This window comes from Ipomoea nil, unplaced genomic scaffold (genome assembly GCF_001879475.1).
Source record: "Ipomoea nil cultivar Tokyo-kokei standard unplaced genomic scaffold, Asagao_1.1 scaffold1407, whole genome shotgun sequence".
NCBI lineage: Eukaryota > Viridiplantae > Streptophyta > Magnoliopsida > Solanales > Convolvulaceae > Ipomoea > Ipomoea nil.
In genome coordinates, this window is record NW_017617835.1 from 3,234,085 (window position 1) to 3,262,054 (window position 27,970).

A 27,970-nucleotide genomic window follows, 5' to 3' on the forward strand; every position below is an offset into this window, starting at 1 on the left:
AAAGTAGAAAAAAATATATTTGTTTAATAGTAAATAAGAATTAGAATCAAGAGAAAATGATACTTTTTTCTCTTAAAGTCTGTGAGTTAATATATTAAAGTGCGTGGGGTTTGTGCTTAATGTGCGTGAGGTTGGTGCACACTATCATTTGTGCAGACGCTATCAAACATTTGTGCAGACGCTATCATTTGTGTAGACGCTAACATTTGTGTAAACTATCATTTGTGTAGGCGCTATCTTCTTCCCGACACGCATTTTTTTTTTTTAATTTTTATTGATTTGAGCCGTTGATCTAAATTTGATCAATAGCTCAGATCTAACCGCACGGGAAATTATACCCGCACCTTCCCTATATATATATATATATATATATATATATATATATATATATATATTAAAGTTTCATATTTAATGCAGGGAATGGCCTTTTTTTTTTCTTTCTTATTTTTGATTTCATTGTTAAAAATAAAGAAATAGAAGGATAATGAAGTTTTTAGTTTTATACTGTAATAAATAAATAAAGGAGCAAATTACACTTTTGGTCCTGTGACTATTGGGGTCTTGTTAATTTCAGTACTCGACTTTAAAAACTGACAATTTAATCCTGTAACTATGCAATTTTTAACACATTTAGTCCATCCGGCCAAATCACCGGCCAAATGTCGCCGGAAATTTGTAAAATCATTTTAATTTGTTTAATTCGAGGGCAATATGGTCATTTCAAGTTCTTCCTTTTCTTCCATTCTCCTTCCTACTTGCCGCTCGGAGCCATTACACCTGATGTGCCGCTGCTCGACGCTGGCGACCCCAAGTCATCGACAATTGGAGTCCAAAATCACCGGCGAACACCATCCAGTGAGTTATACGTATATATGTATTCAAGTTTGTTGTTATTATATTGTGTTTTTAGCTTGTAGGTTTGGGTGTTTCTGACTTTGTTGTTGAATTTTGTGGTGGATCAAATCATCAACGATCGTGAAACTGGAGATCCAGAGGTTTTGGCTTCGTTACCTTCATGGATGAGCAAGCAATGAAGGATGCTATCGATGGGATGAACCGCCAATCCCTTGATGGGCGTGACATAACAGTGAACAAGGCTTTGTCTCGCGGAAGCGGTGGTGGTGGCGGTTTCCGTGGTGGACGTCGTGAGGGTGGCGACGGCGGTGGCTACGGCCGCATGGACGGTGGTTACGGTGGAGGCGGCGGTGGCTATGGCCGCAGGGATAGTGGTTATGGCAGCGGTGGCTACGGCGGAGGTGACCGCTACTCTAGAGGAGCTATGATGGAAGCTGGAGGAGCTAATCTAGCATTAGTGTTGCGTGATTGATGTTTTGCCCCTGGATCTGTTAGATGTTAGATCGATGTTTAAGAACTGATTGGGCGTGGCAAAATCGACTGACCTCTAGACTATTCTGCCTCATTTTCCGGCTAAATTTCAACGTCGCCGTGGCATAATCGAATCATACAACACCATTTTGGGCATTCGACCTAATGCTTTTTGCTTCTCGACAACCTGCAGAAAGCCCTGGGAAAAAGTATTACCAAATTAAAAGTACCAAATGAAACATTTGGCATGGATGAACACAACCAAGGAGTGGCAGCTGTTCTATACCCAGGTGCATTTCCGGCCAGCAAGTGCAAGGAAGAAGAAATGACATGAAATGACCATATTGCCCTCGAATTAAACAAATTAAAATGATTTTACAATTTTCCGGCGACATTTGGCCGGTGATTTGACCAGATGGACTAAATGTGTTAAAAATTGCATAGTTACAGGACTAAATTGTTAGTTTTTAAAGTCGAGTACTGAAATTAACAAGACCACAATAGTCACAGGACCAAAAGTATAATTTGCTCTAAATAAAGTCACCAAACTTTTTTTAAAAAAAAAAAACTTTATAAATTCCACATCCCTAAATAGGGGCCTTAGTTTCCCTTAAACCAAAAAGTCACCAAAGTTTATAAATTCCACATCCCTAAATAGGGGGCTTAGTTTCCCTTAAACAAAAAGTCACCGAAGTTTAAAATTTCCACATCCCAAAATAGGGGCCTTAGTTCCCCTTAAACCAAACAAGGGTATATGATATTTCAGTGTTTATATTCCAGAAGTCGACTCCTATCAATGTCCAATTCCGAGTGGCAATCTGGCAGATGAGTAAAGCATGCATGCATGCATCAAACGTACACAAACAACATTCATCTGGCATGCTATCATGCTATGCTATGCAGATGAATAAAGTAGTGGACCTTGTTGCAGAGGATCAGCAAAACTTAGATGCTCCATCACTGGGGTCAACTTCATTCCGATGATTTTAACTTGTGGATTCGAGTGGCCATCCAAGAACACTTTCGTAATCTGCACAAAACCCCCAAATGTAAAATAAAAACCATAGATGCTCTGTCATCATAAACTCTCAGCAATATAATGACCAAGAGATTGCAAAACACAGCAAGTAACTAACAAATCATTGGGGAAAACACAAACCTGAGTACAGCCAAACACCTTCAGAACTTCTAGGGATAAGCAGCTATCTGCGATCAACCCCAGGGCTTCATCTGTCAGGTTGCGACACCAAGACACGTCTAAACTCACCAAATTTCTACAATGCTCTGCGACTGACATTGCAGTGTTGTGTGACACCTGAAAAAACGTTGCAGCAACTTTAAGCACATAAATAAGCATATCATAGGAGCGAAACAAATTAAAAACACCCCTTACACCATGAGATGTTTGCTTGCTTAGCTTTGCACAATGAACATCCATTGATTGACTAACAGTACGTCATATCAGAAAAATAAAAGCAATAATGCAATATAGGAACTCTATGTTCTGGTAAGTAAAAGAGACAACAATTAAGAAACTATCTATCAGACAGATGAAAAACAAGAAAATTGAGGTGTGTTACAATGTGCATTTTATCTCCAAGAGCAAGTTTTACTGTAAATGGAGCGAGAACATCAATTCATACCTTTTTTATGTTATTGAGGGACAGTTCTTTCAACCACTTTCCACTAGTTTCAAGATATGCAGCAATAGCTTCATCACTGTCATAAGAGCATAAAAAAGGAACTCCTATTATTCTTTTCTTGTAAAAAGGAGCAAACTTTAGCAACAGGGTAATACTAAAAACCCAAGTGTACATGATTCCATAATATCCATTACTATGGTTAGCTACTTAGCTTATAAAAGAAAGAGCAGCTTTCACACAATACAAAATTATTCATGAAGTAAAACCCACCTGAATGCATTCCGGCAGAGCTTTAGCTTGTGAAGCGCTCTACAACCATTAGCAAGATAACCTATGGAATAGTCTGTCAATCCACACAAGTTACTCAGATCTATTGCACATAATCTGGGACAAGATTCGGCAACAGCTTTCACAGAACGGTCAGTCAACTTCCTGTATCAAATAAAAGACACACAAATCAAAATGACGGCTTAAAACAATTTTAGGGAGCATCATCTGTGCAAATGCTTAGGAACACCTACTTGCAGTCCTTCAAAACAAGCTCCCTCATATTATGACCATGCCGAGTAACAAACTCTATAACAAAATCATCACAAACTTCGGGGATACCAGCTACTGACAAAACTTCCAAATGTTCAAGTTTTAACAAAAATGGCAAAACCAGTGAACAGTCTATTGCTTCGCAATCATCTAAATACAGCTCCTTTAGAACTGATCCCAATGAGTCAGACAAACACTTGATACCATTAGAAGAAAGAAGAGAGCACTGACTAAGATTAATGGATCTCAAAGAAGGTGCAGAAGAAACAAGAGCGGTTAGCCCAATGTCTGAAAGACGACAAGCAGCCTTCAAAGATATAGTAGTTAGAGCAGGCAAACTATTTGGCAAGCGAGCTAAAGTAGCTAAAAGTGTATAATCTGGCAAACAGCGACCGCATTGATCAAGTTGTAAAACCTGATTCCAACAATAAAAAATATTCAGATCCATGGAAAGAAGTAAAATCCCACACAATCAAGGAAATATCTATTCAACAAATAAAATGCTTATTGAAACATCGATTAAAGAATGGACAGTCCTGCAATATATTAGTGCAAACTTTATGCATAAGTTGGTGTACAGTAATCCAGCTGTCAGCCTTGACAGGATGCATAGTTGGAGTGCCAAACACCAACTTTTGCTGAAAACAGAAACTGTAAATAATAGGAAATCATGTGTGAATTAGAAAAAGAAAGGTGAGTGCAGAAGAAGAGGTGGAAGCACCTAAAATGTACACCATAACAGACTCAATAGTTTAGACAACTAGCACAAGACTCAACAAAGGGTCAAAAGCCAAACCAGGGATAAAAACAAAATAAAAAGCATATCTGGCAAATAAAGAAAGGCGCATACTGGACATGAAAGTTTTATTAGGGCAGAAACAGCAGCAGAGAGCATTCAGTTATGTATTACCAAGTAAGATTGGACTCACCTAGCCATGCAATGAACAACTCATAAAGCATTATTCTCATGCCATGACAATTGACAAACTTATGCCCAGACGGGAAGGTGAACAATCTAAGATAGGGAGAAAGTAAAACCTTACCGTTAAGTTGCCGGTTCCACACCTTTCAAAGGAATTTACAAAGAGCTCCTCAGTTAACCACGAACAGTCCGTCAGGCGTATCTCAGTAGGAGACCCAGAGGTAAGAAGTCCAAGAAAGTGACAATTCATTTTCCTAGAATCACAGAGTAGATGGCATAGTTCGTGTTTGAGTACATCAGGAATGCAATCAAGTGAAGTAACTCCATCTGCATTCTTTACCAGTGCGTGCATGCACAGATCTCTCAACAAGGGAACAACCTTTCTCCTTTGATTGGGCTGTGTATCCTTTTTTGGATTCCATAACAATGGTGCAACCATACGTTCAGGGACAGAACCCGTCTCAGTCTGTTTATGCATATTCTTTTCACGATCTTGGATAATCTTCATAGCAGTTGAGAACGGCCCAGGCCAGTCTTCTAATACTTCTTTTGGTGGTTGATTATCTCTTACAGCCTCATCAACAACAAGGTTCCCTTCCCCCTGGGAAGAGAAATGAGCAAATCTTGGCGCACTTCGCTTAGCTATATCCTTGAACTGTTTCCTGTAACCTCTTTCTGCATTTGTCACATTCACAGTAGACTCTTTGATCTGTTCTCCATGTTGTGTTGCTTCATGCTCAGCAGCATGGCTTGTTTCTACTTTAGATCCAGAATCCTTATTCAATGTGCAAAAATCCTTGGATAAATCACTGTCAATCACAACTCCTTTTCCTTTTTCATTTCTACTAAGCCTCCTCGTGGCATTAACAACAGTAACATCTTTACTATTATTTGATAGATCCACTTCAAATTTCACAGAATTAGAAGCCATTAACAACGGTCTCTCAGCAACTTTTCCTTTACCTTTCTCTTCTACAGTTAATCTCTTTCTTTCAAGATTTCCTTTCCCATCCCTGGTGGCATTTAACTCTAAATTTGTCATTGCAGTGGCCCCAGAACCCTTTGACACATCCTCACTCCCCTTATCAGGAAAGGACTTCTGACCACCCTCAATTCCTCCGTTTCCTCCAGCAACAAAAACAGAACCCCCATTATTTACTTCAACTTCTCTAATAATCTTCTTCCCTGAGCGCAAACTAAGGGATGTGTCAACCTCTGTCTGTGCTTTCAACCGTATTGTGTCCATCTCCATGCGCCGTCTTTTCACCCGACTTCCCTTCTTAGAACATTCAACTGGTTCCCTGCTATGATCACCACAAATGTTCAACATGGTATCCGTTCTTATTGTTAATTCCTCAACTACACTAACCAGTTTATGCTTGCCCACATCTCCCATGATCTTATCTCCCTTTTCTTCAAGGCCCAAACCACCCTTTTCAATACCATCACCATCCTTCAAATTTCCTAAATCACATCCATTACTAGCAGTAATAATATCAGAAAAAGCATTACTAAATTTGGCAGACAATCTAAGACTCCGCCTAGGTACAGCATCCGGAGGTACTGAACGCTTCCTGGAAGAGCCTGTAAGCGGAGTGGTCTCTCCCGGCAGATTGCTCAATGCTTCCACAGATTTCTCTGGAGTCGATGGTTCCACAACCTCTTTTTTACGTTTTTTAAGCAAATCCACAGATTTCGGCGCAGGAACCACTTCTCGAGATCGCAGAACCGTCATTTCTACACTACTGAAACCAGACCATTCAAACATTCAAACATTAACAACATAAGTACATATTCACTCGTAAATGCATATATACTTGAAATAGATGCACATCAGATGAGTTCAATCGAGATATCTAAATGCTTAGAGTTCGAAATGCACTAAAACAATCAAGCAAATGCCAGTGAGAGAGTTAGAGCAAAAGACCTTTACTGGAAAGAAATGAGCGTCCAACAGCGAAACAATCAGAAATGAGGCATAATCCGGTGAGAGTGAGGGGAATAGTAGCGGTTAACGACGGGAGAGCAGTGATAGCACCGTGGCGGGAGGTTTCGCAGTTTCAAGGGTTTCCGTACAAGGACTTTGGGGGAAAGCTTTGTTGACAAGCTGCCGCCGGTTAGGCTTCCCGCCAAAATAATGGGCCAGGCTTTATGGTGCTTTTGGGGCGGTCCAATATAATTGGGCTAGAACTTCCTACAACATAATTAGCATTTCGGACTTACTGAACCAAATAGGCCCAACTTTTTGAATGAGTCAAATTATATGGTGGATAATGGTCCACATTGTAAGGTAGGCTACTAATAAATGTTTATTTTTAATTGGAAAAATTGTTAAATAGATCATTAAATTTTATTTGAAAGTCAATTAGCCTTCAAAGTTTTTTAAATTTGTAATTATACTCAAGTGTGAATTCCATTTTTGGTCCTACTGTTATAGGGGCGTTTCCAATTTCAGTCCACTTTAATTTTTTTGCCACTTTACAACCACTGTTATTGAATGTGTTCCACTTTTAGTCCACCGTTAATATTTCCGTCAAGAGGCCGTACAATCAAAGGGTATTTTTGATATTTTTATGTTTGTCTCTTCTCTTTTAATCCAGGCACTTCGTCCTCCTCCTTCGATATTCGAAGATGGCTCTTCGAACAACGAGAATGGGAAGCCAAAGCTACATCGTTTCGTTCGTTCTAACATGGGCCGGCGAGGTTTCTTAGGTTTTAGGTTTAATGTTCTCATTTCTTTAGTCAAACATAGTCTTGGATGAGAAGAAAGGTCAAAATACCCCTAGATTACACGGCCTCTTGATGGAAATACTAACGGTGGGACTAAAAGTGGAACACATTCAATAATAATGGTTATAAAGTGGCAAAAAAAATTAAAGTGGACTAAAATTGAAAATGCCCCTATAACAGTAGGACCAAAAATGAAATTCACTCTTATACTCATCAACAAATTATTTTGATGCAATGAAGCCTCAGAACTGATTAATGACCTGCTATCACATGTCATTAGGGTTACGGTGATATTTCGGCGAATTTCAAGTAACAAAGTAACCGACAACCGATGGACATCATCTGGTCACCAGTCACTTTGTTGCCTGAAATTTCGCCAGCAAGTTGCCGGAACCCTAATGACCTGTGATAGCAAGTCCAACTTAACCAGTTTTTAGATTTCATTGCATCAAAATAAATTGTTGATGGGTGTAAATGCACATTTAAAAAGTTTAGGCGGCTAATTGACTTTTTAGATAAAGTTTGAGGGTCTATTTGACTGTCGAAAAAAAATTTGTTGATTTTTTTTTAAAACAAGGTTCTTTCTAGAGTTTTAAATATTTTGTACCATTTTAATAACGATGTTATTGGGTGTTATTGGGTTACTTAACGACGATTGTTGGATGTTCCGGTTCCTCGCATCATAAACACAGACAACTAGTTTGTGGGGTTTCCCCTCTCATCAGAATTTTAAAAAATAAAAATTGGACCAGTTTTGATAACGTGGCAATAATTCCTTGATGACTTTCTAACCACTTCAAGCAATGGATGAAAAAAAAAAAATCAATTTCAATTATGTTTTGAATGATCGAGAAAGTAGTTCAAATATCACGATTTTTCAACCGTGTCGGAATGTTTATTGGTATGTTGATTAGCCGGCATGGAACACAAAATCAAGTGTTGATTATGAGTTGGAATCTAATAGGGTTGTGTTATAGGCTTATAGTTCTTCCTTTGTTTTTGATGGAAGAGGGGAGCCATGCATTCTTCGCTTTAAATATTGCCCCCACTGTTTTTCCAAGGAGTTTCACTGTATTGTCGGACTGGGATCTAAATGAACATCACTCAAAGGGGTAATCAATATTTACTTTGAAAACAATGAATATTGCCCCAACCACAATTTCAATTCCTTCAAAAAGTAACGGCTACTAGAGCAAATAGCTAAGCCCCCTTGTCGGGATTGTTAATAGATATTTGCGAAATTGATATGAGAGATATCATAGGGTAAATTATTGTGTGGAAAAGTCGCGTCTATGCTTTGGTCGGCCACCTAGCGTATTACCATAATTAATAGTGTAAGTAGTTGGTCGGTAATCGGCCGTTTAGGCGCTGACCGCCTAAGCCTCTTAGGCACCAACTAAGCAGCCTAGTTGGCCGATTAGCTATTGTTTTTTTTAAAAGGCTATTTGACTCAAAACGATATCGTTTTGAGCAAAATAATTTTAAATTGTTCAAACTCTAGATACTTTTTAGGTTAATATTTTATAATTATCAAGTTTTAAAAATTTTTTAAAATAGAAAAATATACGGGCGCCTAGTGATTTTTCAATCATGTTGTAGCATTGTTACATTTAGTCATATTCTTTTAATTTTGGCATTATTTGGTAAAATAGTTAGCCTATCACCTAATTTTGACTTATTTGACCACTATTAGCTGATTGACTTGGTTAAACAATTAATATAAGTGTGTTTGATTAATTAGTTTTTTTTTTTTTTGTAACAACTTATTACTTCAAAATGCTAAAATTAAAAAAAGCTGCTCAAAGTAGTTTTTTCGATCAGTTTTTTGAGAAAGTCATTTGTATGTAATAAGTTAACAACTAATTTACCAAACACTTTTCTACAATCAAATAATGATATCAACTAGTCAAACACACTAACTCAATCAATTAACAATCATTATTTACCAAACATCCCCTTTGTCGTCACATTACATCATTGACTTTTATTTATTTGTTACAGATAGTTTTCTTTTTAAAATTTTGTTATTCCATAATGTAATAAATATGGTTAACATGTGATTTCATTATTGATCAATTAAAAGATTTTACAACAAAGGGATAAAGTAAATGTTGGGACAAGAGACTTGAATGATAAACTTAAATGTTAGTCATCTTTTACCAATGGTGAAATGACAAAATTTTAAATGGATTACTAAATATGTCAAGCATATAAAAGTCAATAGTGTAAGTAATCAAAATGAAAAGAATATGACTAAATGTGGTAATGCCACAATATTTGATGACTAAAAGTTGAATTTGCTCTTTAAAAAAGTCTAAAACAAGGTTTTTTTTTTTGGAGAAAAAGAGGGATGAACCCGAAAACAAAACTATCTGGTGTCACTGCGAGCGACTCTGCCTCCAACACTGTCTTCCCACATAACGTCTTCCACGATGGTGGGCTATCGGCGATGACCCGGCCGCCAAGTTCATGAGTTAAGGCGACCGCAACAAGGCGGTCCGCCACTCTGTTTTGCTCGCGCCTCACGTGCCTGAACTCTAGATTAGGGAAACTGCCACACTCCCGAGCACACAATCTCAGGACATTACTCGCCACCCTCATCTCGTGCGTTCTCAACTGGTCGATGACCCCCAAGGAGTCGCTTTCGGCAACTAAGTTTGCAGCTCCCCAGGCCGCCGCCAAGCGAAGACCTTGAAGCACCGCCCATCCCTCTGCCTCCTCGGCCGAGCACGATCCTATATTGTACGTGAACCCGCATAACCATCGCCCCCTATGATCGCGAATGACCCCTCCACGCCCCGCTTTCATCATCGCCCCTTTACTACAACCATCGACGTTAAGCTTAACCCAGCCCACGTCCGGCTTGAGCCACTTTCTCTCTTCAATGCCCGCCGCGACCCTCACCGGTCTTTTCTTCCGGAACGCTTCCAGAATCGCATCCCTTTGGCTAATAATCACCGCCACTCGCTGCGCCAAGCTTAGCTTGGTGCCCTCGAAGATTCTGCTGTTCCTCCATCGCCAGCACCACCACAAGCCAACACTGAAAGTAATCCTCCACTCCTCATCAAAGCCCAAGGCACGGTCTGCCCTTAAATTCATGGAGAACCAATCCATCCAGCTCCTCGTACGCAGCACCTGAATTGCCGATTGCGGCATAAGCGCTTCCCAGAGCCCTGTTACCTCCATGCAGTCCTTGAGAATATGCCCGATCGTCTCCGGAGTACCTGCACAGGACGTACACATCATGTCAGTCGTGAAATGTCTCTTACATCTCTCAACGTTCGTCATCACCTTCCCTAGTTTCACCAACCACAGAAAGTGATTAATTTTGCTGGGGACACGGAGCTTCCAGATGATATCCCAATCCCCGTCCACCGGAGAAGTGCTTGGCGGTTGCAAAGCCCTATACGCTGAGCTGATAGTGAACCTGCCTGTCGTCTCGAGACCCCATCCCCACTCGTCTCTTGCATCAGCATCTTCCAGCACCGAGAAAGCATGGATCTTTGCCTTCCAGCTGTCGTCTAGAATATCGTCGAAACGCTCCCACTTCCAGCCCCTTCCATGATCCCAGTAGTCTGCAACTGGGCTGTAAAGCTCTGGGAGGCTAATCGGTCTCTTCATGTGCTCGTAAAGTCTGCCTCCATGGATCCAGTTGTCCATCCAGAACTGAGTCTCTTGACCGTTGCGAACAACCCTTTTCAGCCCCTGCTCCACGAAGCTCGACGTGGCACGAATCCCTTTCCACGCGTTCGATGACGGCCTGTTGAGATCCCTCAGCTCTCGACTATTCACCGCAGGGTACTTGCTCCGTCAAAACAAGTTTTAAATTAAATATTTAGAATTTTAAGTTAAACAAAATAATGATAATAATTTTGAACTTGTAATTAAATTTATCAAAATTAAGTTGTCATATCTTATATTATTATTTTTTTGTTGGTTTGGAACTAAAAGTGTCTGGTTCCCCACTTCCCCTTCCACCCTATGCCATAAATACTGCATGAATTCAATTCTCTTTGGCTGAGTGGTTGGTGTTTCTTTTCTTATTAAAAAGATAAATATAACGTTATTTAACGAAATTAAATGATAATAATATGATTGTTTCAGAATGGATAAAGTAAGACAAATGAATAAATGTACTAATAAAGTGTAACACAGAAGAAGGTCCCCCTTGGAGGGATGTTAATGCATCAGTGAATGCCATTAGCCTAACTTTGTACAATTGTACTACTGAGATTTGCACATATCATCCATTTATGTATGTGTACCATATGGCTGTGTTTAAACTTTAAAGCTCTGCCAACAGATAGAGCACTGCTCTTTAATGTTGCTTCTCTATATGATGCCCTGTTTGGTAAATGGTTGTTAACTGTTAGTTTATTGGGTTAATTAGAGGGTATAACTAGTTGATAACATTAGCTGATAGTAGAAAGAAGTTTGGTAAATTAGCTGATAGCTGATAGCTGTTTGGTATAATTCATTTTCTCAAAAAGCTAATTGAAAAAGTTCATTTGAGTAGATTTTGAATTTTAGTATTTTGGAGTACAAAAAGCTAATTAACCAAACACTTATATTGATTTTTAAACCAAGTCAAACAACTAATAGTATTCAAATAAGCCAAAATTGATATATAGGCTAACTATTTTACCAAATAGGGCCGTTGTGTTTTGTATACAGAAAATGTAATGTGTACTCCTATTTTCTACTCCCAACGTTTACTCTTATACATAAAATCTTGATATAGACACTTGTATTGAGACTCACATGGAATCTCTCATTGATTCGTTATGAACAAGTATAGTGGTATTCAAGACAAACAAAAATAAATTTTGTTTTTAAAGGCCCTAAAAGATTGGGGGTTTGGTTAGTCAAGGAAGATTTAGACACAAGTCTTGAACAATTAATGAAAGTTAAACAAATGATAACAAGAGTGAGGCAAGTTAAACATGAGAAATAAAAACAAAGGGATAAAAGTTATGATAAAAGACTAGGGATTGGGACGAGTGATATTGGTTTGATGTCATGGACCAAAGGATTGAGGGTTAGAAACTTCACCATTGGGTTCGAAACTACCAACTTCAAATTGGTTAACTAACACGCTACTTTCGTGATCTAATGTTAGATCAATTCGGTAAATGGAGGCTGTCCCACTCTTGTGACACGGATACGAACACGAACACTTCAGAAATCTTAACAAACGAACACGAACAATTTCCATTAGTTCATGTTCGATTCGTGTACAGCCTTAGCTTTATAGAGTGATGAGTACGTAGTAATGAATGTATTGATGTACTATGCCAACAACTATTGATGCTTTCAGGCAATTTGAATGGAGAATTGATGGAAGAAATGGGCTCTAGGGAAAGGGGAGGAAACTCTCTTGTCTGGCTTTAAGATGCCTCTTATTCTTGTGTAAATGATGGGCCCTATTTTTTGCCCTCCACCCACCCTGGGAAAATGGAAGACTGCCTTTAGGGCTTTAGGCTTCAACAAGCTAGCTAAGGGCACTTCATAGTACGAACTCTACTGTTTCTACCACACCATACATTTCTCCTGGCTAAAAAGTGTGTTTTCTAGGCTTCAATAAGGCCACTTCCAGTACATTATCTCAACAGTCTCTACTACACTACACATTCTATATATATATGCTGCCTAAAAAGTGTTCTCATTGGTGGCAATCACTGTATCGTAGTGTTGATTTGGTAGCTATAGAGTTTCAAGTTTGACTCTCAGTGAAAACAGAAGCAGTCTATTGATATTCTTAGTTTGAATCAGTTAGCTATCAACAACCTAAGATGTTTTACCTCATTGTGTTCCTTTCCCGCAAGGGTCACATGGCAGGCTTTACTCAGTGTACACTCTCGAGTAGTGAGTTTTTTTCGTCACTCGAAAAAGAAAGAAAAAAAGTATTCTCATTTCTAGGCTTCAACAATGGCACTTGCAAAATAGCACTGCACATTTTTGCCCACTAAAAAGGCAAAATTTCCTTGTTCTCGGAGCATCCACAATGGTGAAGTTTTTTTTTTTTTTTTGAGGAGTTCTTATAAGTGTGATTAGGAAATAGAATATGTGAGGAAAGAAACCAAAAAAAAAAAAAGAGAAAAAAATAATAATAAAGCAGCATGTCAGGGGCACCTGACGCGCCACCGGGCACGTGCACTACACACACCCGGTGTGACTTTGTTGTGCGCGTTTCGCGCACAGCAGCTCATGGCCTTCATTTATTTCTCTTTCACTGAGAAGAGAAATAACCCTTCCCTTGCAGGATGAGTTGCCCCTCTCTCCGCCATGTTGGCATTCAAACCTAAAAAAACCGTGAATAAACTTCTTATATTGATGCTCTCGTAGTCTCAGAGATCACACCCAGTCCGACAAGATAGTGAAGGAGGATCTATCACATTGGATATAACTCTCACACTGTTACTATTCCTTCACATTGAATATAACTCTCACACTGTTACTATCAAGATTAGATTTTATGTTCCATAATTTAACACTCAAGAATCAACTAAGTTGCTCGTGTGAGGTACACTACACATTCCATGCTGGCTAAAAAGTGTTCTCATTTCTAGGCTTCAACAATGGCACCTGCAGAACATCTCAACAGTTTCTTCTACACTGCATTTATGCTTCCTGAAAAGTATTCTTTTCTTGGTCTTCTAGGCTTCCTCTTTTACAGAATATAAACTTTATAAGCCAAAATAAAATGCTTCTTTGAACCTGTTCCATAAAATTTCAAGTCAAAAATGAAACGGTTACACTTTTACATGTTACACAAATATAGTTAAACCGCTCATGGGCACTCTAATATCCAGGGATCAAGAATCAGAGTACAGTCAATTCTGGGACTAATCAATTCAAACCAGATATTCCCACTGTGAATTAAACCAGAGATGCTTATAAGGGAAATGTTGGGTACAGAAAGAAAAGAAAAAAGGGAAGAACAGAAGAATGGAGGGATAATGGTATTCATAGTTTGTAACTTTGAGGTCCAGAAGTAACTAGACTCAAACTGGAAAAAGGTCAAAACCATGGTGAGTGGGGGGTGTGAAGGGACACTGGTAAAGTAACAGAGAAGGAAAAAGTAAAAGTGGGTTTTTAGCAGAGTGTTGCAGTAAAAGTAGTGAAACCGTACAATCTTTTCATGAATAGAGACCAAACTCTTTTGAAGCTCACTCGATTTTTGGGTAGTAGATTATGGACAAAAACACGGTGACTAAGTCATAACAGTCTCTGAATAAGATAAATCGCGAGTTGTCTAAACAGTTTTATTGTCAATTCTTGTCTAAGCAGCCTTCTTGCCATACAAGGAATCTATCTTTATACTTCTGCTAACTTGGAGAGCCCAATTTTCAATCTAGAGAGCCCGATGACCTGAGGAGTAGATTATGGACAAAAACACGTGATTGAGTCATAACAGTAGGAATCCATCTCTATACTTCTGCTAACTTGGAGAGCCCAATTTTCAATCTAGAGAGCCCGATGACTTGAGGAGTAGATTATGGACAAAAACACGTGATTGAGTCATAACAGTCGCTGAATAAAGTAAATCGCGAGTTGTCTAAACAGTTTTCTTGTCAATTCTTGTCTAAGCAGCCTTCTTGCCATACAAGGAATCTATCTCTATACTTCTGCCAACTTGGAGAGCCCAATTTTCAATCTAGAGAGCCCGGTGACTTGAGTAATAGATTAAGGACAAAAACACGTGATTGAGTCATAACAGTCACTGAATAAGGTAAATCGCGAGTTGTCTAAACAGTTTTCTTGCCAATTCTTGTCTAAGCAGCCTTCTTGCCATACAAGGAATCTATCTCTATACTCCTGCTAACTTGGAGAACCCAATTCTCAATCTAGAGAGCCTGATGACTTGAGTAGTAGATTATGGAAAAAAACACGTGATTGAGTCATAACAGTCGCTGAATAAGGTAAATCGCGAGTTGTCTAAACAGTTTTCTTGCCAATTCTTATCTAAGCAGCCTTCTTGCCATACAAGGAATCTATCTCTATACTTCTGTTAACTTGGAGAGTCCAATTTTCAATCTAGAGAGCCCGATGACTTGAGAAGTGCTAACTCTAAGATATTATTGGTGAGAGTCAAACATCTATCCTATCACAGAAATGTTAATTTTCGGTCAGGTGATTGACCACCGAGCTATTTCTCAAGACTAAAGATAATTTTTGGGGATACATATCCCAATGAATTGATACTCTTCATTTTATGTTGTGTTTTATAAGATATTTTTCAAGTAATTAAATGATAGAAAGCATTGCATAAAGTGTGTCCACCCCAGAGGTGCTTTAGTTTATGGATTTCTTTGTGTATAGTTGTCAAAGAAAAGAGCTGACATAAAGAGAGTGAGAGAACATAGTTGCAGGCCTGCAGAAGCAGCAGATAACAGCAGAGAACCCTCTCAGTCATAATATATGTGCACAGTACTATCCCCAGAGACCCTCTGCATGTGTCTGTCATTTTGTGCAAGTGAGAGAGAGAGAGAGAGAGAGAGAGGGGAGTGACAGTAAAACAATAGATCAGAACCTTTAGTTTTAATCCATGTATACCCAAGAGCCCAAGATTCTCCTCCCCAAATAAATATGCCCTTCTTCTCCAACATTTCACTATCTCTTAGCTCTCTGAACTCTTGAAAGTTTTCAACTTTTTTGGTTTTGTTCTTGCAAAGATTTCTGTCCCTTTTTTTGGTTTAAATGATGAGTGGTGGGAGAAGTAGGCTTCCATTTACTGTAATTCAGTGGCAAGAACTTGAGCACCAAGCTCTAATCTACAAGTATATGGTGTCTGGAATGCCTGTCCCTCCTGATCTTCTCTACTCCATCAGAAGAAGCCTGGACTCTTCCCTCTCCTCCAAGCTCCTCCTCCACCAACCTCAACACTGTAAACTTCTCACTTTATCTATCTATCCCTTTATGCATCATAAATGTGATAAAGCTCAGATTTTTCTACTCTGGGCAGTGAACATTGATGTGGGTAGACTTGAATAATGGAAAATTTGACCCTATCTATATAAAGTTGCTAACTTTATTTAAAAATATATGATGGGTCTGATTTTTGGGATGATGTATAATCTTTATGCATGAATGTGTGTGAATGGATAGGTATCTACAAAGCTATGATGGTTGGGCAATAAATATGGTAAAGATTGGACATTTATGGGATGGGTAGACATGAAAATGCAATCCCAATGCATTTGTATCTCTGTCTGTCTGTCTTGTGGGCATTTATTCATTGTGTGTTTTTTGTCTTGAAATTTTGGTTTTTGCAGATGGATGGAACTATTTCCAGATGGGGTTTGGGAAGAAGATAGACCCAGAGCCAGGGAGGTGTAGGAGAACAGATGGGAAGAAATGGAGGTGTTCAAAAGAGGCCTACCCAGATTCTAAGTACTGTGAGAGGCACATGCACAGAGGCAGAAACCGTTCAAGAAAGCCTGTGGAAGTTACAACACCACCACAAAAAGCTATTCCTTTCTCACCTATCACCAACACAAGTGGTGGCGGTGGCGGCGGTGGTGGTGGTGGGCTCTCCCCCACCACCCCTACCTCTCTCCCTTTCTCTTATTTGAGTGCTGCAACACAACCTTCTTCTGAATTCCACCACCCTTTCCTTTACCCCTTTCCATCTTCTGCTGCAAGGCCTGATCAGGACCATACTGCCAACTTTCTCCTGGATTCTGGAGCTTATTCTAGGTATGCTTAATGAGCTTTTCCCACTTTTGGTCTCTCCATTTGGTGGCATTCTCAAGTATAGTTCTCCACTATCACTTTATTCTCTATTACTCTAATCTTAAGAGGGATACATCTCCACACTTTCGTCAAAAGAAATCCAAGGTCCAAACTCGAGAGCTGGGGTCAACCCTCACCTTACTACTGGAGTATTGTCTTTAGGTCAGATGGTCGACTACTTGAGGTAGTCCCAAGACTCGGGGAGACCCATTCTCTATTAGTCTCTTAACTTTGAACTCCTTGCCAATTTTAATCCTTTAGCCAAGAAAACTCACTAAAAGGACTATAAGTGGTGAAAATGTTACAAAAGTTTGAGTAAAAGAAAAATTTATGGTACCATAAAAACTTTGAGCTTGTTTAAAGGGGAATATTGATAAACCCTTTCTCTAATATAGGGGGATTAAGCTTGTTTAAAGGTTTTCTTTTTAATTTCCCTTTTGATGTGGTAGGAATGGTTATGGTCATGGGATGAAGGAGGAAGTGGATGAACATGTGTTCTTCTCATCAGATACTTCAAGGACTATGAGAAGTGGATCTGGTTCACTAGATGACACTTCCTGGCAAGTAGCACCACTGACAATGGCTTCACCAACCTTAGCCCAATTGAAACAACATAAGACTTATGTTTCTGCAACTCCACAGTTCCATGAAGGCTTAGCAGCAGCAGATAATGGCAAGAATAATACAGACAGTATGCATCATCACATGAAGCTAGGCTCATCAGAGGAACAACACCATCAGCAGCAGCAGCCCAAGAAAGTAATGCACCATTTCTTTGATGAATGGCCCCAAGAGACCAAACATTCATGGCTTGATGATTCTGGGGACAAGTATTCAACCCATGCCCCACTCTTCAAAACCCACCTCTCCATCTCAATCCCCAACTCCCCCCATGACTTCTTCATGGCCCATAATGGTAAATCCCCTCTACTCACCATTAACCATGGTTCGCCTACAAGGGTGGACTGACATAAGGTTCATTTTAAATATACTAAAAGTTCATTTTTAATACATTGAATGTTCATTTGTTTGTGTACTGTACTATCCACCCAATAATGAACATTTAGTACACAACAAATGAAGTTTCAGTATATTAAAAATAAACATTTGCTGGTTGCTACTGCTGCAACCACTCTACTCACCATTAATCATGGTTCGCCTTGTAGGGTGGACTGACATAAGGTTCATTTTAAATATACTAAAAGTTCATTTTTAATACATTGAATGTTCATTTGCTTGTGTATTGTACTATCCACCCAATAATGAACATTCAGTACACAACAAATGAAGTTTCAGTATATTAAAAATGAACATTTGTTGGTTGCTACTGCTGCAACCACTCTACTCACCATTAATCATGGTTCGCCTTGTAGGGTAGACTGACATAAGGTTCATTTTAAATATACTAAAAGTTCATTTTTAATACATTGAATGTTCATTTGTTTGTGTCCACCAAATAATGAACATTCAGTGCACAACAAATGAATTTTCAGTATATTAAAAATGAACATTTGCTGGCTGCTACATACTGCTGCAACCAACTTATGGTTGAATGAAGGTTCTGATATTTGACAGCACAGTTTGGGCTTTTTGTTTTTGCAGAAAAATGAAGAGGGGGGTTTGAATAGAGGCAGTGGGGTATGGTGAAGCAGATGAGAGAGGGAGAAAAGAGTGGTGGTCTGGGGTGCTTTTACTGCTCCAGCTTCCTTATACATGTGCAATGAGGTTTTCTGAGCATGCAAGAAACTGTTACTTTTTCTTGTTGGTCCAAGGGGGTGTAATTTAGTACTTGTGGTTTTTTTTTTTTTTTGAAGTTTGTAATGCTACTGCATCATGCTGCCTGGCTTGCTGGCCCTTCTGAGCCTTCACATGTATTTTGGCTTTCAGTATGTGAGTTTATTTTGTTTGTTTGAAAGGTGGCTCAGACCTCAGTCAGCTCTCTCTGGGATTTTGCCACATGCAATCCAAGTTTTTTTAAAAAAATTATATTGGCCCCGTCTGGTAAAGTAATTAACTTATCAGTCAATTTTAGTTTATTTGATCAGTATTAGTTGTTTGACTTAGTTAAACAGTTAATCTGAGTGTTTGATTAATTAGTTTTTGTAACAACTTATTGTTTCAAAATGCTAAAATTCAAAAAGCTATTCAAAGTAGTTTTTTTATCAGTTTTTTGAGAAAGTCATTTTGTATGTAATCAGCTAACAGTTAATTTATCAAACATTTTTTTACAATCAGCTAATTAATGATATCAACTAGTCAAACTCACTAACTGAATCAGGGTCATTTACCAAACACCCCCATTAGGTTCCTAACTTATTACATACTAATCATAAGTCCCAGAACCTTTGTCCAAGAGTTACTGAAGCAGGTAAATCACAAACCGCCCAAGCAGCTTCCCAATTAGTTCCTCTTGTTGAGTATGTGTGCAAGGGATTCAAGCCCTCACCCTGTTGCTGGAGTGTTGAGTTTTAGTTCAGGTGGTTGACCACTTAAGTTAATCCCACGGGGTAGTATGTTTTTTTTTTTTTTTTTTTTAAAAAAAAAAGGATGATGACATGCTAGTAACATCTGAGCTTTTTTCCAAAGGTTCTTTTCAGTGACTGCTTTAAGCTATTGTTTGAGCCTATGGTCCCAATGGCAATTTTGGCTCTTTGCCATCTTCCAGGAAATGTGAATCATCTCTTATAATATATGACAGCATAATACAAGATTTCATTCATTTTGGCACCACAAACATCAAATTTGAGTCAGATATGATTATATGAAGATGTTTTAACTACGAAATAATATTGAGGGTGTCTTATCAATTGATTTTTCTTTGGGGGGCAGGGGGGCAGGGGGGCATAATCTGTATTGATCAAATAAACCCCCAACATCTTAGACACAACGAGCATCGACCAATAAAAGTGTTACAACACGTGTATTTTACGAGATTTTTTTTTTTTTTTTTAGAATGAGAAAAATATTTTTTTATAAAAACTATTAATTCTCAATTATTTTAATCAATCCATGAAGTATTTTGAGCGTCCGTACCATACTCAGATTAATTTCCATTCGCACCGAGTCGGTCCAATTAAGGAGCAAAGTGCTGGCCAGATTAGTTTTTCTATATGAGAGGAGTTTCAAACTCTCGACCTTAAGGGATGAGAGTGCACGACCACTCATACCAATCAAACTGGTTTAATTCTCAATTATTTGATTTAACAATAACGCGTCACATCAATCAATTCATATTATATTTAATCCATATAACAAACTCTATGGTTTGGTGCCTATGTGGTTTGGTATCTGATCCTCCAATCTTTTCTGCATCTGCTGATTCAGCATTTAGGATTGGACCATCAGTCAAAATAGGTTTCCAGTGGATATAATCCAACAAGAATCAATTTTGATTTGAAGTGTACCCTATTTTACACCACCCAAAACTATCTAAAGTACTACCCATCAGCCTTTTTTTCGCCTTGTTAGTTTGATAACCACGGTTAATTGACCTTCTCGACTTTAGCCAGTCATTTATGGACAACATATGTGAGTCCTTTACTGACTAAGATTACAAGACGCAAATTTTCTCATAAATCAAAGTTATAGAATTTAGAATTTAGGATTCAACACCTAACACTTGTCATTAACTACTTGATGTAATGAAATGAGAGCTAACAATATGGGGTTTGGGTAGTTGCAGTGCAGTGAATTACATTATGACTATGAGGAACAGGGGCAAAAAAGGTACTGTTTCTCCCCTCCCCCCACCCATCTCCCCTCCCCCCACCCACCCCACCCAACTTTCTCTCACTATGATATGATGGACCTCTGCATGAGGACTACACCAGAGACCAGACACATATATGGCATGCATGAGATATGCAAAGTGTTCTGTTCACACTTCAGTAGTTCAGTCTATTATAGTTTTTATCCAAAAAAAAAAAAAATTCTCCAACTAATCTTGATTTAGTAGTTATAAAACCAGAATAAACAAAGAGGTTGGCAGCAGATTAACATGGTAAAGTTCCAAGAAATGTCGGATCATTAAGGTGGTTTGATTTTTGTTTTTGTTTGTTTGTTTTTCTTTAGGTGTACCCGGGTTTTCACTGTCAGACACAGTGACTAATCCCCTTTCTGAATTGTAGGCACCTCTAATGGATGAGACAATTGACCAAATTTAAAGTTGTTCCATATCCGAAGCCAAAGATCTAACCATTTGATGTTTGGTTAATTATTTAGAAGTTGCAGATTGCAGAGTGGTGAGATTAAAGAGAGGAGTATATTTTTTGGTTTGTTTTACCGTACTGTTTGTTTTGCAGAAAGATAGATGGAAGAGAACAGAGGGAGTGAGGAACCCAACCCACTGCTTTGCTTTGCTTTGCAGTACGCCACAGACTGCTGTTTTGTCAGTCACTAAAAACTGACTCAAAACCATGATTTATTATACTATATTATCCCACTTCCCCTGCTTTTCCACACTTCTTTTTTATATTTTAAAAACAATATGATTCTTTAAAAAAATTATTTTTGATTTTTTTAAAGAGGGAAACGCGTAATTATACTCAAAAATATACATTGAATAAATTTAGCTTCTATGTACTAGCCTGCAAACCACACAGGAGAAATAAACGGTATTAGGAAGACCTCATATGACGGGCAAATGCCTACCAAGGAAGGGTCTCTTCTCTTCCCATGAGGCCGAGGCTATGTCAGTTCGCGATGTGCTTAGCTGGCTAAAAACTCAAGACTTGAATAACATTCAAGTAGAAATAGATGCACTTCCAGTGTTAAATGGTCTAAACTCGACAGGGAAAGATTCTTCCTTTGATCTTATTTTGATGGATGTCAAAGATTTATGTAATGTGTTTTCACATGTTTTTATATCTTTTGTTAAACGATTAGTGAACCAGGCTATTCACATTCTTGCACGCGAGTTTGTTATATGACTGGTTGCATAAAGTGGTTTAATAACCCTCATTGGTTTATCTGTAATGTTTTAAATTCTTATCTTTAGTTAAATGAAGTTTCCTCTTTTTTTTTTAAAGATTATTTACCCTTAATGACCAATATATAGCGGTAAAAACATCATGTGCACAAAAGTGTGCAAGCCACATGATGAGAACTTTAAATTTACCTCATTCATAAATTTTGGAGTGAATTCATTGGGTCTAATATATTGTTTGACGAAGTAAAAAAAAAAAAAAAAAAAAAAAAACAAAATCTTTACAGATATTATTATTATTATTATTAAAAAAGGCAGTTTCTTCTATCTGTTCAAGAATTTCAGGTTTGGCAGTGAAATGCTAATAATTTGGTGTGATTTCACAACTTTAAAGGTGACATTTCACTGCAGCCCAGTTTTGGTATGATTTACACAAGACCAGAGGAGATGACATTGATTGGGATGGATCATAAATATTTGGGACACCAAAAACCTAAAGGGGCAAATGCATTGTACATTATATTTGGGGAAGACACTACAGGTAGGGAAGGTTTGAGAGTGGATCAAACTTTTCAACTCAAATTTAATTAATGTCTATCACCTAAGACAGCTGAACACTAATAAATTTTTGTAGGGACCGACCGACCAATCACAAACCAATGTGTTGCTCATAAAGGGGGACAAACCTTAGATTGCTCACACCATTGTTGGTGTGCACTTAGTAATTATTGGTCAAACATTGTCAAATTGCTTCTATCATGGGTGGGTCTATGTTGTGGGCTAGTCTATGGTGGTATATATGTATGTATTTAGAGTTAATGTCACATGGGATTTTTCAAGTATAGTAGTTTTGTCATGTTTAGTCTTAAACGTTTAAACCACATGTGGTCTAAATTAATCACACATGATCCTTCAACTTTCAAAATTTAATCAATCAATTTGCTTCTATCATGGGTGGGTCTATGTTGTGGGCTAGTGTTTGGTGCTATATATGTATGTATTTTTTTTGTCAGGTTATGAGGTGTTCTGGGCAAATTTTAATTGTAGGAGACATTTTTAAGCTCGTACTATATTCAGATTAATCCTCATTCGTACAAGGTCGACCCAATTAAGGGGCAAAGTCCTGACCAAAGTGATTTTTCCATACGAGAGGAGGTTCGAACTTCGAACTCTCGACATCTTTAAGGGAAGAGAGTGCACGGTCACTCAAACCAACCAAGCTGGTTTATATATATGTATGTATTTATGTTCAACATAGTCCCAATTTCATTTCATTATAAAAAATGTGATTTTTGACATTTTTTTTTCAACGTTCCATGCCAACAATCATTATTATTATCAAAATAGATTTTTCCTTCACCCAGAAAAGGAAAATTCCCTCAACTCAGAGACCCTCACACCCCGGCCCGGCCCCTCAAAGCTGATGCAATATGATCTGAGCTCCATGCTGTGGCTGCAAAGTCATGACAGTATAAGGAGCATGAATGTAGCTAGGGGACAGTTCAAACCAGAAATGCTTTAGAATCATGGCAAGAGCCACTTTGGCTTCTATATTGGCAAAATTTTGGCCAATGCAGGTCCTTGGCCCCCATCCAAATGGCAAGAACGCAGAAGGGTGATCTTTGCAGGCCTTCGAAACCCCTTCAGCGAACCGTTCTGGCTTGAACTCTTCTGCATCGTCTCCCCATAGGTCCGGGTCGCGGTTCATCAGCATTATGGGCAGTGTCACATCCACTCCAGATGGAATACACAGACCCCCTATCTGTGTTTCCTTGTAAGCATGCTTGTAAAGTGCAATCACTGATGGATATAGCCTTAGCACTTCATTAAGTATCATGGTTACCTGCAAAAATCATGTATAGTCAGTCGAATATCTTATGTAATTAAGGATGACAATTTCAATCCGCACCGTATATCTACCCTGCATTGCATGGATCAGATTTTGATGGTGGGTCAGGATGATAGATGCAGCCATCTGGACCCACACCCTGTGGGTCCCATTGTTACAGACTTACAGTAGATGTTCTTTCTTAGCTAAAAAGTTAAACTGATAGTATTGGGCGGAGCCAGGACTTACGGTTTTGAGGTGGGAAATGGCTTCAAGGTCGGGGATTTTATCCCCGCAGACTTGCAGAACTTCTTCCCTGGCTTTTTGTTGCCAGTCTTGGTGCATTGCCAGGACAATGATTGTCCAGGTTAACCAGGTTGCGGTTGTCTCGTGGCCGGCTAAGTAGAACTGTTTGCATTCCTCTATGATCTCCTCCATGCTCATCTCGTAATTCTTGGTGTTGCTTTCATGGTGTTGCAGAGGGTTGGTTTGACGAGCATTCGACTGCAGAAGCAGACCGAGGAGGTCATCCTCCTTTGCTTCTCCACCTCTAATCATGGCTTCCTTTCTCTCCACCAATGTTCTCAGCATTGATGTGATCCTTTTGTCCAACTCGTTTCTTCTCCGGTTCTTCTTCGTTGGAAGAAATCTGTTATTCACAATGCATTTCGGGGCTGCTGAGCATAAATATATGGAATAGTAAACGTGCAATCTAGAATTAAAACAGTTGTTTTAGATCAGTTTTTTGAGAAAGTCATTTTGCAGGTAATCAGCCATCAGTTAAGAACTAATTTATCAGAATTGTTCTATAATCAGCTAATGTTATCAATTACTCAAACTCACTAACTCAATCAGCTAACAACTATTTACCAATTACCTGAAGCCGGGAATGTACATGGTTCTCATGGCTTCCATAACTAGTTGTTGCAGTTCTCTCTGAAGTACTAGGATTCTGTTCCCCTCTTCATAGCTGTTACCAAATGCTGTCCTGGATATGATGTCCCCTGTAAGGTCTTGAAATTCTGGCCAAACATCTATCTCCCCAGCTCCTTGGGGTGTCACTGATGTCTTCCATTTCTCTATCAATAGTGCACAACTTTCCGAAAATGCCGGTATCATTCCCTATACAAAATAAAACCAATCATTAATTCCAGTACTACGTTACATCCCGCGGGACGGGACGAGACTAATCCAACTGAGTATTGATCGAGTCAATTCAAGACTAAAGAAAGGGAATAAATATGTTGAGGGTGACCTTGAGTTTTTCCATGTGGAATGCAGGGTTCATTATCCTCCTGTGGTGAGCCCATGTTTCACCCTGCTGAATTGTGAGCCCTCTTGCTAGGCTTAAGATAATAGGGTTCAGTGGTGGCAAGTGGAAGTGGCCTGCCTTGTTCAAAAGTATTTCTTTTATCATTTCTGGATCCATGATGGTCAGCCTGGGTGAAGTCCCAAACCAACAAACAGATATCTTGCCTGCAAACCACCACAAATGTTAACAAAATACATCATTTAGTTTGATATCACAACAATTACTAAATTTTCAGTTAATGCAGAACACGTTGGGGTGTTTAGTAAATGGCTGTTAGCTGATAACGTTTAGTTGATTTGGTTAGTGGGTTTGACTAGTTGATAGCATTAGCTGGTTGTAGAAAAGTGTTTGGTAAATTAGTTTCTAGCTGATTATATACAAAATGACTTTCTCAAAAAGTTAACAATTTTTTTAATTTTAACATTTTGGAGGTTGTTACAAAAAGCTAACTAATCCACCACTCATATTAATTGTTTAACCAAGTCAAACAGTTAATAGTAATCAAATAAGCCAAAATTGACTGATAAACTAACTATTTTATCAAACAAGGCCATTATTATATTCAGTTTGATATCAGAAATAGTTACTAAACTTTTAGCTAATGCAGAACGCATCATTCAGTTTGGTATCAGAACAGTTACTAAACTTTCAGTTAATGCAGAACACATGATTCAGTTTGGTATCAGAATATTTACCGTATTTCTGCACTAGATGGTTGGTGAAAGGATCGACGCGACGGGACACAAGATCATGGGTGAGGCTCAGTGGTTTGGACCAGGCATCGGCCATGTGTTTGCCAACATCCTTAAGGTCACCAAGCAATAGTTTGTAGGTTGTGCCATTGATGTTTTGCTGTCTTAAACGCCTCTGCAGCCATTTGGGTTTCAACAAAATGGAATATGAAATTCTTGCCAGATAATAGATGAGTAGAAGCAGGGAAGAGAGCCCCAAGGAAAAGGTAACAAAGTTTGCCATTTACTATATTCAGTGCTCTGATATTAAATCTGTGGGTGTTGTTGTCTGGTTCAGGTAGTGTATATATATGTGTGTGATTTTCCAGAAGAATTTTGACCTGCATATTTATTCAAAAGAAGATGATTATTATAGTGTGATAGATAAAGCAAAAAAAAAAAAAAAAAAAGGCCATTTTTATTGACTTTTTTGGTCTTGTAGCACAAGGCTTGTATGCGTGTCTGGTTAGGATACTTTGTAGAGATCATGTGTTGTTGTGTTGCTTTCATTTCATATGATTAAACATTTAGAATAATTAATCTGATTGGTTTTTTAACTTTTTGGTAGCTAGATGGGGTTGTATTACTTACTCTGAATATTAAAATTTAAAGTTGGATTGAATTTTTTGTGCATAAAAATATATAATTTGATGTTTAGTCTCGAAATAAGATTGATTTAATTTATCTTTTTATAGATTTAAAAATAAATTTATTGGTTTAGGATATAGTCGAAAAAGTCAGCAAATTATGTTATAAAAAAGTATTTAGAATAATGGACTACTCTTCCCTATGGATAAGTGCCGTGGAGAAGAGAATTGGCTGCTTTTCGTGTAGACCAAGAATGGAAATGAATATTTGTAATTCCAAAATATTTATTGTTGAATTATAAACAATAATAACTTTTTGCAATTTTTTTTTGGAAAACCAAAGACCAACTTCATAAATTAAGTACCAAATAATTGAGAGATACAATCAGGAGGGTCATCAACGCAAGAACCTAGGACAGACATGAAACCAGTTATCCGTGTAAGAACATGAGCCACGTGATTTGCTGACCTACGAATATGATGAATAATAACATTACCCATATCCCTAGCAATAAGACGACATTGCTGAACAATAATACCAACATAAGAATGATCCAACGAAATAGAATTAAAAGCGATGTAAAAATTTAAAGAGTCTAAATCTACAACAGAACTCCTATTGCCAAGGCCCTTTATCCAGGATAATGCTTCCTTAACTGTCATAACTTCAACAAGATATGGACCGTTGTCACAATTCAGACGGTCACGCAAGATAATAAGATTTGAATTCAAATTTAGATTAAGAGAGTATATATAATTTGACATCATATTACTATGGAGTTATCAACAATAGCGAAATTATTGATTTAGTCTAGTGGTCTTCTCTTATCAAATTGAGTTTTCAACTTTAAAAATTTTACTCGATTTTGTCCTCTAGCTATCATCTTACCGTTCAAATTGATGAGAGGACGGAATTAAGTGAGATTTTCAAAGTTGAGAACTTAATTTGATAAAGCAATAATTAAATCAATAATTCCTTTATAATCATAGGCTCTGTTTGGCAAACCTAGCTGAAAAGCTATAAGCTAGGAGCTGAAAGTTGAAAAGCTATAAGCTCAGAGCTGAAAACTAAAGAGCTGTTATGATTGCAAATGTTTGGTAAAATTAGTTTTTTGATAAGCAGATAAATGTAAAAAGACTAAAAATGACATCTTCATAAAATTTAAATTAGTTTGTTTACATATTAAAATTTAACATTTTGTCTTTAAAAAAATTAACATTTTGAAATAAAACTATTAGCATAATCATGATCTAGTATCTCATAATGAAGTAGCAATATGATTGCAAATCTAATAATAATAATAATAATAATAATAATAATAATAATAATAATAATAATAATAATAAGAGAAAATTACACTTTTGGTCCTATGACTATAGAGGAGGTGGTAATTTTAGTTCGTGACTTTTAAAACTAACAAATTTAGTCCTTTTAGTATGCTTTTTTCACACATTTAGTCCTTCCGGCCAATTTGCCGGTAGATTTTGGCCGAAAAAATACATTCATTTGTTTATTAATTTCTTTGGGGGGTAAAATGGTCACTAATGTCTGAGATCACACTCTGTACATCTTCTTCCTTCTTAAACCAGAAAAACACATGGTCGTTTAGAACATATTCTGGTTTGCAATCCACCTTCCAGCTCCATGCAAGTTCTTGGATAGCTCTCATGCCGGGAAACCAGCCTGCAAAC

The 27,970-nt window shown here is 38.0% G+C and overlaps 4 protein-coding genes across 6 annotated transcripts; 2 read left to right on the forward strand and 2 right to left on the reverse strand.

The window, feature by feature from the left end:
* Positions 1–867: 867 nt before the first annotated feature.
* Positions 868–1,354, forward strand: LOC109186314 (glycine-rich RNA-binding protein-like). Its single transcript, XM_019336245.1, has one exon. The coding sequence runs from the start codon at positions 1,016–1,018 to the stop codon at positions 1,325–1,327; it is 312 nt and encodes a 103-aa protein (XP_019191790.1). The 5' UTR covers positions 868–1,015; the 3' UTR covers positions 1,328–1,354.
* Positions 1,355–1,906: 552 nt separating this feature from the next.
* LOC109186126 lies at positions 1,907–6,522 on the reverse strand. Of its 2 annotated transcripts, none has more exons than XM_019336037.1 (7): positions 6,359–6,522; positions 4,553–6,176; positions 3,491–3,924; positions 3,240–3,401; positions 2,970–3,045; positions 2,486–2,641; positions 1,907–2,356 (listed from the first exon to the last, which is right to left on the reverse strand). In XM_019336037.1, exons 2-7 carry the CDS (start codon positions 6,164–6,166, stop codon positions 2,222–2,224), a joined length of 2,577 nt encoding a protein of 858 aa, XP_019191582.1. In that variant the 5' UTR covers positions 6,167–6,176; positions 6,359–6,522; the 3' UTR covers positions 1,907–2,221. The 2 variants fall into 2 exon arrangements, with proteins under 2 accessions (XP_019191582.1, XP_019191583.1); XM_019336038.1 differs by having other exon boundaries at positions 6,292–6,373.
* Positions 6,523–15,543: 9,021 nt separating this feature from the next.
* On the forward strand, positions 15,544–18,811 carry LOC109186191 (growth-regulating factor 1-like). The gene is made up of 4 exons (XM_019336119.1): positions 15,544–16,048; positions 16,437–16,860; positions 17,346–17,812; positions 18,499–18,811. Exons 1-4 carry the CDS (start codon positions 15,862–15,864, stop codon positions 18,504–18,506), a joined length of 1,086 nt encoding a protein of 361 aa, XP_019191664.1. The 5' UTR covers positions 15,544–15,861; the 3' UTR covers positions 18,507–18,811.
* A 4,327-nt stretch (positions 18,812–23,138) lies between these two features.
* LOC109186134 (cytochrome P450 72A15-like) lies at positions 23,139–26,061 on the reverse strand. Of its 2 annotated transcripts, XM_019336049.1 has the most exons (6): positions 25,656–26,061; positions 24,904–25,124; positions 24,526–24,770; positions 24,149–24,297; positions 23,898–24,118; positions 23,139–23,663 (listed from the first exon to the last, which is right to left on the reverse strand). In XM_019336049.1, exons 1-6 carry the CDS (start codon positions 25,933–25,935, stop codon positions 23,235–23,237), a joined length of 1,545 nt encoding a protein of 514 aa, XP_019191594.1. In that variant the 5' UTR covers positions 25,936–26,061; the 3' UTR covers positions 23,139–23,234. The 2 variants fall into 2 exon arrangements, with proteins under 2 accessions (XP_019191594.1, XP_019191593.1); XM_019336048.1 differs by having other exon boundaries at positions 23,898–24,297.
* Between the last annotated feature and the right edge of the window lie 1,909 nt (positions 26,062–27,970).